The sequence below is a fragment of the Furipterus horrens genome, unplaced genomic scaffold, assembly GCF_987537825.1.
Source record: "Furipterus horrens unplaced genomic scaffold, mFurHor1.1.pri manual_scaffold_1, whole genome shotgun sequence".
Lineage (NCBI taxonomy): Eukaryota > Metazoa > Chordata > Mammalia > Chiroptera > Furipteridae > Furipterus > Furipterus horrens.
Window position 1 is genome coordinate 141,314,064 of NW_028327171.1, and position 14,479 is coordinate 141,328,542.

General features: G+C 35.6%; 1 protein-coding gene across 4 annotated transcripts in view; it reads right to left on the reverse strand.

The window, feature by feature from the left end:
- ZEB2 (zinc finger E-box binding homeobox 2) overlaps positions 1–14,479 on the reverse strand; it is a 131,839-nt gene that overhangs the window by 4,297 nt on the left and 113,063 nt on the right. For all 4 annotated transcript variants that reach the window (XM_090279574.1, XM_090279567.1, XM_090279554.1 and 1 more), the window contains exons 5-9: positions 13,045–13,233; positions 12,135–12,349; positions 9,406–9,514; positions 6,510–8,479; positions 4,971–5,151 (exon numbers count right to left, since the gene is read on the reverse strand). In XM_090279574.1, the coding sequence (XP_090135700.1) occupies positions 4,971–5,151; positions 6,510–8,479; positions 9,406–9,514; positions 12,135–12,349; positions 13,045–13,233 (2,664 nt within the window). The remainder of the gene's footprint in view (positions 1–4,970; positions 5,152–6,509; positions 8,480–9,405; positions 9,515–12,134; positions 12,350–13,044; positions 13,234–14,479) is intronic.

The window sequence follows — 14,479 nt, forward strand, 5'->3', positions numbered from 1 at the left end:
TAAGGTAAATTATTAGAGCAGGAAGAACTTTTTTACCTGTAAGAGACGAAATTAGAAATATATCTGTTGGTGACTACCCCAACAAATATATTTTTTCTTATTGAAAATAAGAAAGATTCTTATAATCTACTTCTCATCTCTAGCTAACAGTCTGAAGAAAAAATGTATAATTCAAACCACACAACAATCACTCCTTAACTTTTGGAAGGATATTTCAAATGGGATCAATTGGATAACAAGAAGAGAATTCTGATGGAATGCCAAGAATTTGGAAAGATAGTGTGCATTTCCACTTGACAAGACTACCATAGTGGGAAGGTCATTTAACAGGAAGCAGAAGTGTATTTAGGAAAAAGACAGAGAGTTTGCCTTCCAGAATACTTGAATTCACTATGTATAAATTTGGTCTCTCTTGAGAGGTACTGAATCTTAAAGAAAAGGATGCTATCAGAAGCAAAAATAAGACATTTCTGGCACTGGCAATTTTATTCACAGGGACGGAATGGTGCAGTGTTAAATGGGGGAGATGGGTTCTGGAGTCTGACTGCTTGGGGTTAAAGCCACCTGTTATGACCAGCTGTGCAGTCTTAGGTATGTTAACTTCTCTAAGGACCAAGGTCCTTGTCAGTAAAAGGAAAATCATTTGGGGACCTAACTTGTGGGCTGGGCATAGGAGTAAAGGAGACGACATAGGTAAGTAGAGTGTTTAGTATAAAGACAGTACATTGTAAGCACCCATTTAATGTTAGACCCTTTTATTTGCATTCATAAATATATTTTCAATAATTTTCCAAGTTGCAAGCAGGATGCATGTATCAGGAGCAGAGTACATGAAAGAAAGAAATCTTAATGGAAAGAAGAGAAATTGCAGATGAAAAATTTCTTGGTGCTTTAGTTGCTACAGTGCATATTGGTAGAGCTGTCCTACAACCTCCTTTAGATACTAATGTCTCATCAGGTCCAGACATGAGAAGGTCAGCTAGAAAGGTCACTTCATGATTGGCTATGTGAATAATTTTGAATGAACATAGCAGTTGATATGGCTCTCTCTTTTCCAAAGGAATAGAACACAAATTAGTGTCCTTATAGAGAATGAGCACTCTCCACGGCCTATTAGAAATGCTTGGTGGATACCCACTAAACTGCAGTCTATTACATAGATATTCTATAGTTACAAGCAACTGATTTTCAAGGAATTTATTTGATAATAAGCAATATGCTGATAATCAAAATATAGAAATTCCGCATTGTAAACTGGCAATCTGAAAGAACAAAACAAATGTTCAGCTATTATGTCATGTATAAAACAGAACTTGGGAGTGAAGGGTGGAAAGTTTTGACCTATATCTTGCACTAAATCTCCTGAAGTTTCACTGCTAAGCATTTAGTAAATTCAATTTAAATAGGAATTGACTTGGACATTCACCTCTTTTTAACTTGTTTGATTGGCTTACCCTATTCAAATCAAGACATTCTGGAATTAAATTTCCACACGAATAAGATTCAAACAAAACATCCAAACTGACATTGAATGATCAAAATGTTTTTAGGGTAAATTTTTTCCTAATATTGAGGTTTATGATTCACTTGACAGCTAGAACGAAACTGAAGTTAATATATGGAAGGTTTGTGGTATGAAAAATATTATCATATAACTGAGGAATAAAACTGAGTAGTAATTTACTTAAAACTTCCACTTTATCTATTTAAAAGCAGAAACATTTTTATTACTTTTCTAAATAAGGTGGGCTTAAAAGCACCTGCCTCAATGTCTCAATAGAGAAAGTACTCAATAAATGTCAGATTTAAATTTTAGTGGAATACAAATGAGTTCTTAACAGTGTCTAACAAGGGGTTCAGATTTTTAATTTCACAGTACTTGTTTGTGACAATTCATTCTATCAAAGCCAACATTTATGTGGTGTTTTTTTTTTCCTCTGTCCCAGGCCCAGGTCCCAGGAAAAGCAAGCAAGCAATACACCATTGGTAAGGAAAATTTATCATGTCTGCCTAGGAATAAATTAAACAGGCCAAGGTAAAAGGGTACAGGATCACAAAAAGAAGTAGCTCATAACTCCCTTCTTAACTTAAACTCTTCTATGTGTTAAACTGTACACACATAATAAACATACTTTGTCAATGACACATTCAGAACAAACGTATTATCAAATGATGATTCAACTTCATTTCCCAACCTTAGGAGCAATCAACCAAACACTGTTCTCACTTATAATTTTCTAGTATTATATTCTCAAAGTATTACTAGTACTTAATATAAACCAATAACAGGCTTGTAGGGCCCAATTAGGGAAGGAAAATGGACTAAATTTCCACATATATCACGAAGATAGAAAAACTTATGAAGAACTTCACTTTGATGAAAGCTAAAATACTGACGGTAGTAATGATATGAAATGTTTGGTCAAGAGACCAAAAAGTTAACACACTGGAAACTTGACAAGCTGGGAAACCAACAGGAGGATAATTAATCACACAGTCAGAGAAACCACTTGATGGTTAGCATCTTGTTGCTAAGCATTGTTTCTAGGCAGCACATCTTCTGACATCTTTAAGGAATAGAATATTTTTATTTTTTAAAATACAGTTTATTTTTCAAATTGATTATGTAAATTTGTGTTTGTCAACTTTTGGGTCTCTCAACTATCTGTATACCTATGAAATTTATGGGCTATGTAATTTATAAAAAGAAAAGTTATTGACTGGATGTCAATATGTATGATAGCCCTCACTAAAATAAAAGTTTTACACTCACCATGTAGTAAATGAGAGAGTTTGCATATGGTCATATAATAAAACCAATCAGAGAGGGAAAGATGCCTTCAGTGATGTGCCTATTGTAGCTGAATAATGAAATAAAAATATATTTGAGGTTGATTAAATATTAAAGTATATTTAAGTATGAAAATTTCTTTACTCTAAAAATACTTAAACAGGACTTGGTACTAAAGAAAATATCTATGATATCTATCAAACAAGACAAATGCAGGAAAATTTTGATGTATCAAACTGAATTATACCATACAACATTAGAACTATTGGAATCTGCTCTTCAAATTAGGTTGTCATTAAATTATCTTTAGTTGAACTACTAAAATAATAGCAATTAATATCAGACAGTTGAAGGAAAAGAAAATTCGATTGGATAAGAGCATGTTATTTATCAGTCTTATTCTCTTCACTTCACATTACGCTCAACACTTAATGTTATCGAACTGTGGCAATGTTCCCCTCACTCTCAGGCTGATTTTGATCACTGGTGCTGCCTCCTGCACATGCCCAGTGAGTGTAAAGGGAAGATAATGAGTACAAGTGCTTCCCACGGTTGCTATGTATTTAGACAGTCAAAAGATGACAGAAGGTATACCCATTCCTTTTTTTCTTTTTCTTATTTTGCCTCTTCATCACTTTTCCCCCAAAAGCACTAATGTTAGGCATCCTGTTTTAAAATGAGTTTTTCTTTAATTTTTCCCTGCCCATACTTTGATTAAAATCCTATATTTTTTCTCTTCCCATCTAAGATCAGTACAGCATGCCAAATATCTAGTGGAGAAAAGTTGGAGATGGGTTAGGGACAGGGGTGAGGCCGAGTTACTTTGTTGGGAAAGGTGGAGGGAGAAGAAGGAGAGAGGGTGTACAACGTTGCTCCCACACAGAGTTGGAGATCAGATCCTGGATGGTGGGAACTAATATTGCTTCACATTATGGTACAGTATTCCCTCACTTATCGTGGGTATTACGTTCTAGACACCCCACTCCCCACCCCGCAATAGGTGAAAATCCGCGAAGTAGGATCCTTACATTTATTTTAGTACTTATATATATTTTAAGGCTTTATAAACCCTTCTCACACACTTATTAACTGTTCCCAGTCCCATATTAACCTTTCCCACTCCCTTATTAACCTTTTTCCACACTTTTATAAACACTACTTATGTTCTTAAACATATTCTACACTCGTAAACCTATGTAACTTTAACATTTGTATACAGTACTGCAAAATCCCGCGATATAGCGAAAAATCCACGATAAATAATTAAATATAATATTTTAAAAAATCCCACGATACAGTGAGACTGCGATAAGTGAACTGCGATATAGAGAAGGACTACTGTACTTCACCTTTCTTTTAAAAAATTAACCCACTATCTCTCTTCTCAAAGGAAGAATTAGGTTGCCATCTTTTCAGATCTTTAATTTTTCTGTATTGGAAATAAACTAATTTAATTTAGAAAGTTTTATTTTAGTCTTCTCAATGTAAGTTGTTTCAGTAGCTCATTTAGCCAATTACATTACTTGTGCCTTTTCTTTTTTGTTAATTTAATATTTGTTGTATTTATTTTCCATTACCATTTAGTCCCTTTATACCTCCTCCTCCCAGCAATCACCACACAGTTGTCCATGTCCATGAGCCCTTTTTCCTTTTTGATCAATCCCTCTACCCCCTAAATGTATTTTCTTTCATAGAACTAGAACTTTTATTTCATTCAAAATATGGCCAGTTTATAAAAAATGAACAGAATCACCCCCAAATCATGACTTACTTAATTTTTATATGATGAAATTAATACAGCATTGACTAAACTTTTCGGTATTACATTTTTACATATATAGATTGGTCACAGCTTAAGTATTTGAAGATATTTTTAATAACTTGCTTAGGTCATGCTGTTTCATCATCCTGGCCATTTAAATATACCTTTGACATGATCTGTGAATTAGGTATACAGGTTAACTCAGAAGATAGAAAGATAAGCACAGTCACAAGCACATAAATTATCCAATAAACAGGCAACAAAAAAGTCTTACTGAGCTAGGCAAAAGCATTATTTCTTCCTTGTTGAAGGTATCAGCATATGCTGCATCTTATGTTGCACAAGTGTACTCATTAAATATTATGAAATGTACAGCAGGCCAGGAAGCTCTAACTAGCTAGTCAAAGTCACTCATACCTGTGTGTTCGTATTTGTGTCGCAGAAGGGAACTGCTTTTCTGGAATGTCTTGTCACATAAGTCACATGCATACATGCCACTCTCTGTCTTCTTGATCTTCTTTCGAGATAGACAGGAATCGGAATCTGTCATGTCATCTAGGCCTGACATGTAGTCTTGCACTCCATCAAGCAATTCTCCCTGTGATATAATCACATAGTTTAACACAGTCTCTTCTCTTTGTATTTGTACCAAACAACTTCAATTAAGCTAACATTTGGAGAACTTCATAGTGCTTGCTATTAATTGGTCTAGTTTTTTTTTTTTTTTTAGAACTTTTACTTTCCATAAGCAACATATTATGTCTCACATTTCAACAAAAATATAACCTTTTTCTGCTTTAGATGGTAGAGCTCGTTGTTTTTCAAGGATAGAAAATGGTTAATTCTGAAGGTGTTAAAACCATGAAATTTTCAAATGTCCTTAATTTCCTTTATATCAGGAAATATCCATGAGTGAAAATTCAACAACCGAATTTGTGTATTTTCCAGTGTGCTTAACTTTAGAAATGATCTGTAGCAGCAGAAACCCCATTTTAATTGAATTTTATATTTAGGTACAAAATATTATTATGCAATCTATTTAAATGTATGTCTACCAACTAAAGGCCTCAAGCTATATTTTTATATTTAATTTTCTAATTTGAAATAGGGAATATTAATAACACTTTTTATCAATGTTCTATCTATGTTAAAACAGCCTTCAGCATTGAGCAATAATGAATGTGAATCAGTAAATTATTAAATTTCTTGATATTTATTTTGTCTTGATCCAAAGGAGTGCAAACTTGCATGATAACATACATTTCCACTTGCTGGTCTACTGTTCAGTTTCCTTACGCTTGCACTGATTAATATTAGAAAAGATTAAATAGGCTTAAATACATTTATGAGGAGGGCAGATGCACTGTAAATTGGAATACTTGGACAGCTGTTACAGCGGTGCACTGCTATTTATGCTCTTATTTTGCAAACAAGGATTATATTCCATGATGTTAAAATATACCTGCTTGTGTATTTGAAGAACCACAAATTATTTACTAGTTTGAAAATTTTATAAAAAGCCATGTGGAATATGCAAAGTATTTTTTAAACTACTCTTAAAAACCAACTATTCTCTATAAAACCAAGTAATTATCAAAGTTATACATTCAAATTATGAACATCTGTAAAAGTATATCTGTGAGTAATAAAGATTAACTTTTAGCATCTATGTAAGTTATAGCAAATATTGTTATCAAGTATAATTCTAAAAGCAGATGGACAGCTCTAAACAAACCTCAAAAATAAATATTAAGGTCTTTATCATTTTTCAGGCAAATGTGCTTAAATAGTACAGTGTTCCCCTATTTCTCCACTTAATTTTCTAGTTCAGCTTCAAGTTAATACAAACTCTTCTACTTCTGCTGAAACCATAGCACTTGATTTTTTTCACTAACATTTTCCTCTTACATGTAAATAAAAAAATTATCACATTTTCATCTCCTCTTTTCTCATTACCTGACATCCTTGTTTCCGTTGGTACTTTCTCCTTTGCTGCATATCAGCAAAAGTAGCTGCTCCAGTTGGGTAGGTATAGGCCATATGTGGTAGGAAACTCATCTGATCCAGTCCTGGGTATGGTCGTAGCCCAGGGATGCTGGTCTGGACTGGTGGCATGAAAGTGGCTGGGGGAAATGCGCTTTGTGGAGGAAGAGCTGTGTATAAAGGTTTGGCACTAAATGGATTCATGCCGAACACTGGGTTAGCGCTTTTGTTGTCCAGATTATTTGAATTTGAAAACTCCTTCTTGATAAAAGTCAAGTTTAGAGGTTCATCTGAGTTTTCAGATGATGAAGAAATACTGTTATGGTCTAAATTTATGCTGCTAGCTTTTGTTTTGTTCTTTGTGGCTATAATACTTTTGGGTTCCTTCATTTGTTTTGGTAATGACAAGTCCAATGGTTCAGCCTGGAGCTCCTCAGAAGAGAAGCTGTTTGGAGTGTAAGAACTACTGTGGGAGTTTTTAGAAGATGTGGAGGAAAGATTTAAGGGAGAAGGAGTGTTACTCCTTGAGTGGTCCAATTTTTCAACTGGTTTAATATTGGTAAAATGGGAAGGTTTTGTTTGCCTGAGAGGAGGATCACAATTTGTAACACTGTTGTGGAGTTCTGCTATGGATGGTGATGTTATGGAGTCCATGGGTTTGACGGGAGACCTGGGTAATAAAGAGTCTTTTGTGGGAGGGTTACTGTTGGGAGCTAACGGCTTGGAGTTCCTTTCCAGTGATGGAGACCTGGAATTTGAATACTGGTAGACTTTTCGTTGCTCAAACCATTCCTTCACAAATTCCTGAGGAAGGCCCACAGCAATGGAAATTTTCAGCAGTTCATCAGAGTTGGGCTCCATGTTCATAGCATAATATGCTTTAAGTACAGACATGTGGTCCTTGTATGGGTTGATGGGGCTTGTCATTCCTTTCTCAGAAAGTACAGATGACAAGAGGAGGGCTTTATTATCAACAAAAACTCCGGCTTTGTGGGGGGTTATGTTTTCATGAGGTTGCAGGACTGCCTTGATCTCTTCATTCATTTTACAAAGGTAACGTTCATGCTGATGCAAGGGGATGGGGCCAGGAAAACTTTCTTTACAGAACTGGCATGAAAATGGAGTGGATATGCTGTGGTTCTCAATCATTTTATCATCAGTGACCAAATCTATTAAAGTACGTAGCTTCTCTTTCTTTATATTACTGATCTGTCTCCTTGAGTCAGTAGTCAAGCTCTGGAGGCAAGCTTTGGCTTCGTTGACTTTTTCTAATGTATAGTCAATAATACTTTTAGTGGCACCATTATGACTCACTACTGGAAGACCTACGGGTGGAATATTAGGAGAGGTGACTCCTTGTTCCTCAGGTTGAGAGCATGGATCCTTCATGTGATAACCTTTCAACTTTGAAATTTCTTCAGCCTTGCAGTCCATTTTTTGCCTGGAAACCGTATTGTCCACAATCTGTAGAACCTTTTGTACCTCGCTTAAATTACTATTCATCGTGGGAAATCCAAGTAAAGGGGCTTCCATCCCTACACCTAAGTGCTGCATTGGACTCTGAGCAGATGGATGAACTCCTAAAGGGCTGGTGGCTCCAAGGGCACCATTCAGAAAGGGACTAGTGCCACTAAACCCGTGTGTGGCCATAAGAACTTTATAGTCATTGAAGTCTAGTGGTTCTGTTTTAATTTTAAGTAAGCCTGTTTGTTCAGACATACTAAGTGGTTTTCCATTCTCCAATTTGTTTCTTAATTGGGTAATGGCTGAATTAGTAGGAGAAGAAGAAACAGAATTAGGGGAAGAACCCGTCTTGATATTATTTCTCATTCGGCCATTTACAGAGATTAAACCAATACATTTCTTGCTGCTGATGTGTGAACTGTAGGAACCAGAATGAGAGAAACGTTTCTTGCAGTTTGGGCACTCATAGGGTTTTTCACCTAGAATGAAAATTAAGATTAACGTTACATGTCTTTGATCAAGTAATGTCTGCAATTGTCTACCAAAACAAGAATCTCTAAGACTAAAGGAAAGGAACGCAATGAGGTACCCCTACATTCTAGGTGTTTATGTTAGAATTATGTGGCCATAACTGTTTCTGGGCTTTATCTACCCTGAGAGCATATAATTCAAGATGTTAACAGTGAAGGGTGAGGGCTATCTATGCCTTTTTCAGGCAGGATCCCAAATCTTGTCTTGCCATCGGCAGCCTCTTATTTAAACACAGTGTCAGATTAATGTGTGGTCAATAGCACAATAAAGATGTCACGGTATTTAAAGGGAAGTGTAGCCATGGCTTTAATCAACTCTGTGGAGATTCCATTGATTCTACCAATCCAACTAGTCCTGAATAGTATCCAGTTTGGTAATAAAATGCTTGGCAGAGCCATCAAAATAGTTATAAAGGAGAGATCTCAGTGGTAGGATATTGTTCTGTAATAATATACAGCTCTCAGGAATCAAGGAATATATATCACACAAAAGTTCTTTTCCAAAATTCTTCAATTTTTTTTCTTTCATGGTTAGGTATCAAAAATGAATATCCTTCAGAATTTGACTAGGTCAAAAATATTTAGTCTGGTGCAGGGTTTATAAAAGGACGAAAAGGAGCTTCTAGATTTTGTGATAATTCACAGCATTTGCAATGTTTGGGACTACAAGCATTCCTCTTCTTGCTTATTATCAAGATCAGGGTATCCGTGGTAACAATAAGGATCATGAAGACAAAGCAGGCACACGTAGTTTATGAAATAAATGGGTAGTTCCAAAAAGCTACAAACAAGATTGTGTAAATTTTAAGCCATCTTTTAAAACTCCCCTAATGAAACAAAATGCTAATGTGAGCACCAGCATCTCTGCTACTCACCACTATGAATTCGCAGGTGTTCTTTCAGATGGTGTTTATATTTGAAGGCCTTTCCACACTCTGTGCATTTGAACTTGCGATTACCTGCTCCTTGGGTCAGCATTTGGTGCTAGAAAAGGAGAAAGACTGACATCAGTTTTGCACAGGAAGAACAAAGGAAATTTGTTACAAATATTTTTAAAAGGCCTCTTTTTCAGGCAGGCCAAAAGGTTTGAGTGCATGTTTATTTATTTGCCCAGTCTTTCAGAGCTGCAATAAAAGTGATAATGTTGGCAATAAAATTGGAACAAATTAAAAAAAAGAAAAAAAAAAAAACGTGCTTTCACATGTGCGCTCAACACTTGCTTTAGAATTATCTCTGTCGTGTCTTTTCCAAAATGTTTCTTTGAACCTTTTGAGATGATAAAACATAGTTGTGAAGATGTTTGTGGTTCTCTGTGTTTACTGACAATTGTGAAGATTTCCTGTTGGAATGCAACTATTTTGTCAAGAAGAAAATTATTATCCTGAAAATTCTCAATAGTCCTTCCAATAACTCCTCACACAAATATCTAATTTTATCAAATGTTCTGTATCAGAGTAAAAACATATCTTATACTGAAGCAATACCAAATCTGAAGAAGAAAAAGTTCACACAAACAAAAAGAAATCCTTAACTGTAAACATTGCATTACATGATAAGCATGTATAAATATCCCCTTCGCTGTGCTAGTTGCAAATGTAAACCCTCTTGTTCCTGAGGTGCTGCATATCAGATGTGATTCATTATCAAATGTAAGAGACAACATCTTGTGTTCTAGCTGCTTGAGCAGTTTTATCACAGGCCTGTAGGAAAGACTTCAACGACTTTTCTATTTTCCTTTTTAGTAGTGTGCTAGGGAGTAGGGACCAAAAAGAAAAAAAAAAGTTTGCTGAAAAGACAAGTTAAAAGCAGCGAAGATATAATCAAACACAGCTGACCTTTTTGAACAAGGGGGAAAAAAGCACTGTGACTTCGAATTCTGAAGAAAAAAAAAATACAGTCATCCACTCTGGATGCTCAAGGTAGGAGGTCAGCCTTTTTCAAGCAGCAATGACACAAAAGCCTTTTGCAAAAAGACAGCACAGAAACGGTATGACAACTGCTAGGGTGTGCTGAATCTTCCCACATTCCTAGTGAGACAGATGGTGTTACATGGGACACAGGGAGGTTTGTTCAAACAGCAGCAACCTTCAAAGATCAAGCAGAGCCCAGCCCGCCGAGCACCATTGAGGGACCAGCGCTCATATGTTGCTGAGTTGCATAAACAAACAGCAACAGCTGCTTTGTCTCCCCCCACGGCCCTCAGAGGACTACTATAAACTTTAGTTGTGCCACTGTTAATATGATACAATCATTTTAATTTACTAATTGTAAATGCCATGAGCAAATGAGGGGACTTTTCAACACCAAAGCTACCATTCATAATGCGCCAACACAATCACACTTCTGCATGTGAAATTTAAAGCAGTTATGCTAGATAAATGTCTACGCCCCCCTTTTTCTTCCTAGAGTTCTTGTGCATATAAGCAAGGGGAGATAAACTGTTACATAAGTGCAACTATGCAAGCATAGTTTTTATAACTGAATTTTGAAAAACATTCAGGTCACAAGCCCAATCAGACATAAATGGATTGATTTACATGAACTGAGCTCTTAAAATAATAAAATTCCATAATATAGTATTGTCAACATTGCTTGATTGTGTTTGCTTATTCTCATTTTCCTTTGTCAAAGAAAATAAAGCCCATAAGAAAAAAGAAAAAAAACTTAAAAGAATTTAGTAGAATATCCTGTTTAATAAATTTTAAAACAGATACAGTGGCAAAGCTTATCTAGGGTGATTTCAGCATGGGATGGCCAGTTGTTGGGACTTAAGGCACATCATTTCTGTTACCATGAACATATCATAATATCAACGTGCAGTCAATTCTCCCAGGAGGACAGAAAGAGCAGTTTTGCTAAAACATTTAAGAGACACTGTGAATCAATCCTATTCAATCATTTTAAGGATTTAAGAAGCTCTGCTCACCTGTCAGAGATAGTTTTTATTTTTAACACAAGTAAGCCAAAAGAGGCAGCTTAATTTTAACATTCAGCAACAAATATGCATATCATGAAGGGATCGTTTTTACTGTACATCCAATATTTCAATAGTAATCCAGTTTACTTTAAATATATACATATGTATTATAGGCTTTTAAATTTTTTCCTTAAAACACTTAATTAGATTTCACAAACTAGTGGCAGTTTGTATAAACACTCTAAGTAACTGAAGGTGTTATATGACAAATGAAAGAAATACACATTTCTTTTACTATGACTTAGAGGCTATAAGAAAACAATTTCTAAGTAAAACTGGGTGAAAAATGGAATTAAAATTGCTGAGATGTTTAATAATGTATAATTAAAATGCTACAATTTCATTCATTTTTTGTGGAACATAAAAATGAAACTAAAGTCAAGTTAAAGTGCAAATAAAATTTCTAAATTAGAAATTAACACACTCATTCGATCGTGAACATAAGACTATTAAATCATATTAGAAGAGACCATCAAAAAATCATTTAGACCTCAATTAAAGCTATTACCATTAAAAGATCTGCATCTTCAAAACGCCATGAAAAATTAATAATGATTGCCAATCAAAGCTATATCGTTTCTCTAAGGGGTTATAATAGAAAGAAATCACTTAAAACCAACCCCCCACCTGATCTGTCCCTGGCTTGTGTGTCACCATATGCCGCTCGAGCTGGGTGCGGTAAGCAAACGTGTAGCTACAAAGAGGGCAGGAAAAGTTCTCTTCATTCTTCTCGTGGCGGTACTTGATGTGCTCCTTCAGTGATGTCAAGCGCTTGTAGCCCCGGTCGCAGTAGGGGCAGGTCAGCAGTTGGGCAAAAGCATCTGGAGTTCCAGGTGGCAGGTCTGTAGCCGAGAGACGAGAGGGAGAGAAGCAGGCCAAAAGGTCAGTAAATCAATGGCAGCTAATGGGCTGACTGCCCAGGATGGTATGACAGGAATCACTGCAATCTGCTCCGCGAGAGTGCCATCATTGCACTCGGCCTCGGCGCACACCAGTCCCCGCGCACACCCAGGGCAGACTTGTAGGAATCAGCTCACACTGCGCTAGAAAATTAATTAATTACTTGAGCTTTTGGGGGGAAATTTAAACGGCTGATAAATGAGGAACTTCTCTTTAGGTGACTGACAGGCCGCAGTAAACCTTTAGTCACATATGACTCAGGAATTTACAGTGTGAAGGAGCTTGTCAGGTGTCCGTAAAGATCAGAAGGTTAGGGTCAGTATCTCAAAACTACTATTTTCTTTCAAAAGTGAAATATTTCAGAAAGATAGGAATTAATTTAGATATTTTTATCTTGTAGAAATAGGCTCTAATTGTTCTTGTTCTTTATTGGATGTACAAAACAAAATGACAGAAATTTGCTGACAAAAAAATTTCACAATACCCTAAAATTACAGTTCTAATCTTTGCTCATGAAATTCCATGCCTCTGCAGCTGTTCTTCAAATTTTAAGGTAAACACCCAGGCATGTAGTGCATTTGTAATTGTAACAGCTGCAGAGGTCAGTGTAGTGGCTAAAAATGAATTACAGCCTCACCATTTTCTTCTTGCCCATTGGCCTCTGGCGTGCCAAGGCGAGACAGCTCCTCGGGGGCTTCTGGGTAAATAATGGCTGTGTCACTGCGCTGAAGGTACTCCTCGATGCTCACTGCGTGGACGTCGCGCTCCTCCAGTTTTCTTTTGGCAAAGTATTCCTCAAAGTCTGATGTGCAATTTGCATTCTTAACTGAAATCATAAAAAGAAAGAAAAAAAAAGCCTTTTCAGGGCCTTCTTCTTAGTAGCCCAAGTCTGCTTACATCATTGCTAGTAAGAAAGGTTAACTAACAAAAAGACTACAGATACCTAGTTTATTTGTGAGAAATGTTGCAGATGACTAGCCATTGGTTAATTGTTTATTCTCATAATATGGCCAAAAAGGGGGACTTTGCTTTAAGTTAAACAGACACATCTTATTTTCTTCTTCCAGGAATACTAGATCACATAACTCACAAATAATTTTTAGGGATTTAAAAAAAGTAAACAGAAGTACATTCTAAGATTCATAAGTGTTAGAGATAATATGAGCTCAAAGCTATATAACAGTCTATATAAAATGTTCCTGTCTTTTAATAAAGGTATAGTTAATTTTTCTTTTGTCCACTAAACTTAATGTCCCTAACCACAGATACATCCTGTTGCTAAATATAAGCTTTGAACCCTCCACTCTGAATGTCACGGAGGAGGACCAGGACTATGCACTCTGAGATGGATATGAAAAGACAGATATTCCTAGAAAGATAATAATGTGACTTTGTTAAAAAACAATCATGGAATGGGGAAGTTTATTTTTTCCTATAACTTCAATATGTTGGTCAGTATTTTAAAACTGCTGAATATAAAATTAAGCTAATGACTGATAGAAATAAAGTAAAAAGTTACAAAGTGAGTTAAGAAAATGGCTATGTGGTTGTATAAGTTTGATATTACTTTTAAAAATTTTAAAATTTTATAATTATGACTTTATTACTATACAATGAATAATAGTTGTAAATCAATTTTAGCAATGCGTGACAAGACTGTGTATATTTGAACCTACTAGATATGTTTCTAAAATAAGATGTGACTTAAATATCCTAAATTAAAATTTCTATGCATAAGACAGAGTTGGGAGAGTAGCTGTTACATTATTCTCTTCTATAAGTAGGTGAAAAAAGTCCTATGCTTTGTACAATTAATGGTGGAGTTCTACTTGCATAGTTTCTGAGAACAGTTAACCTTGATAACAGTCTACTTCTCATCATCTCACCTTCTCGACCATAAAAAATATCATAGTGCTTGCTATACTAATTCTCCTTGGCAATTTATGACAGGGTGATCTTCAAGCAAGTCAGTTGATTTTTATTTTATTTTTATTTTTGGCTTTCACTATTATGAACTTGTGGATTATAGATGAGAATAGAAAATGAGTTCCTTCCATGAATTCAACAAGTAT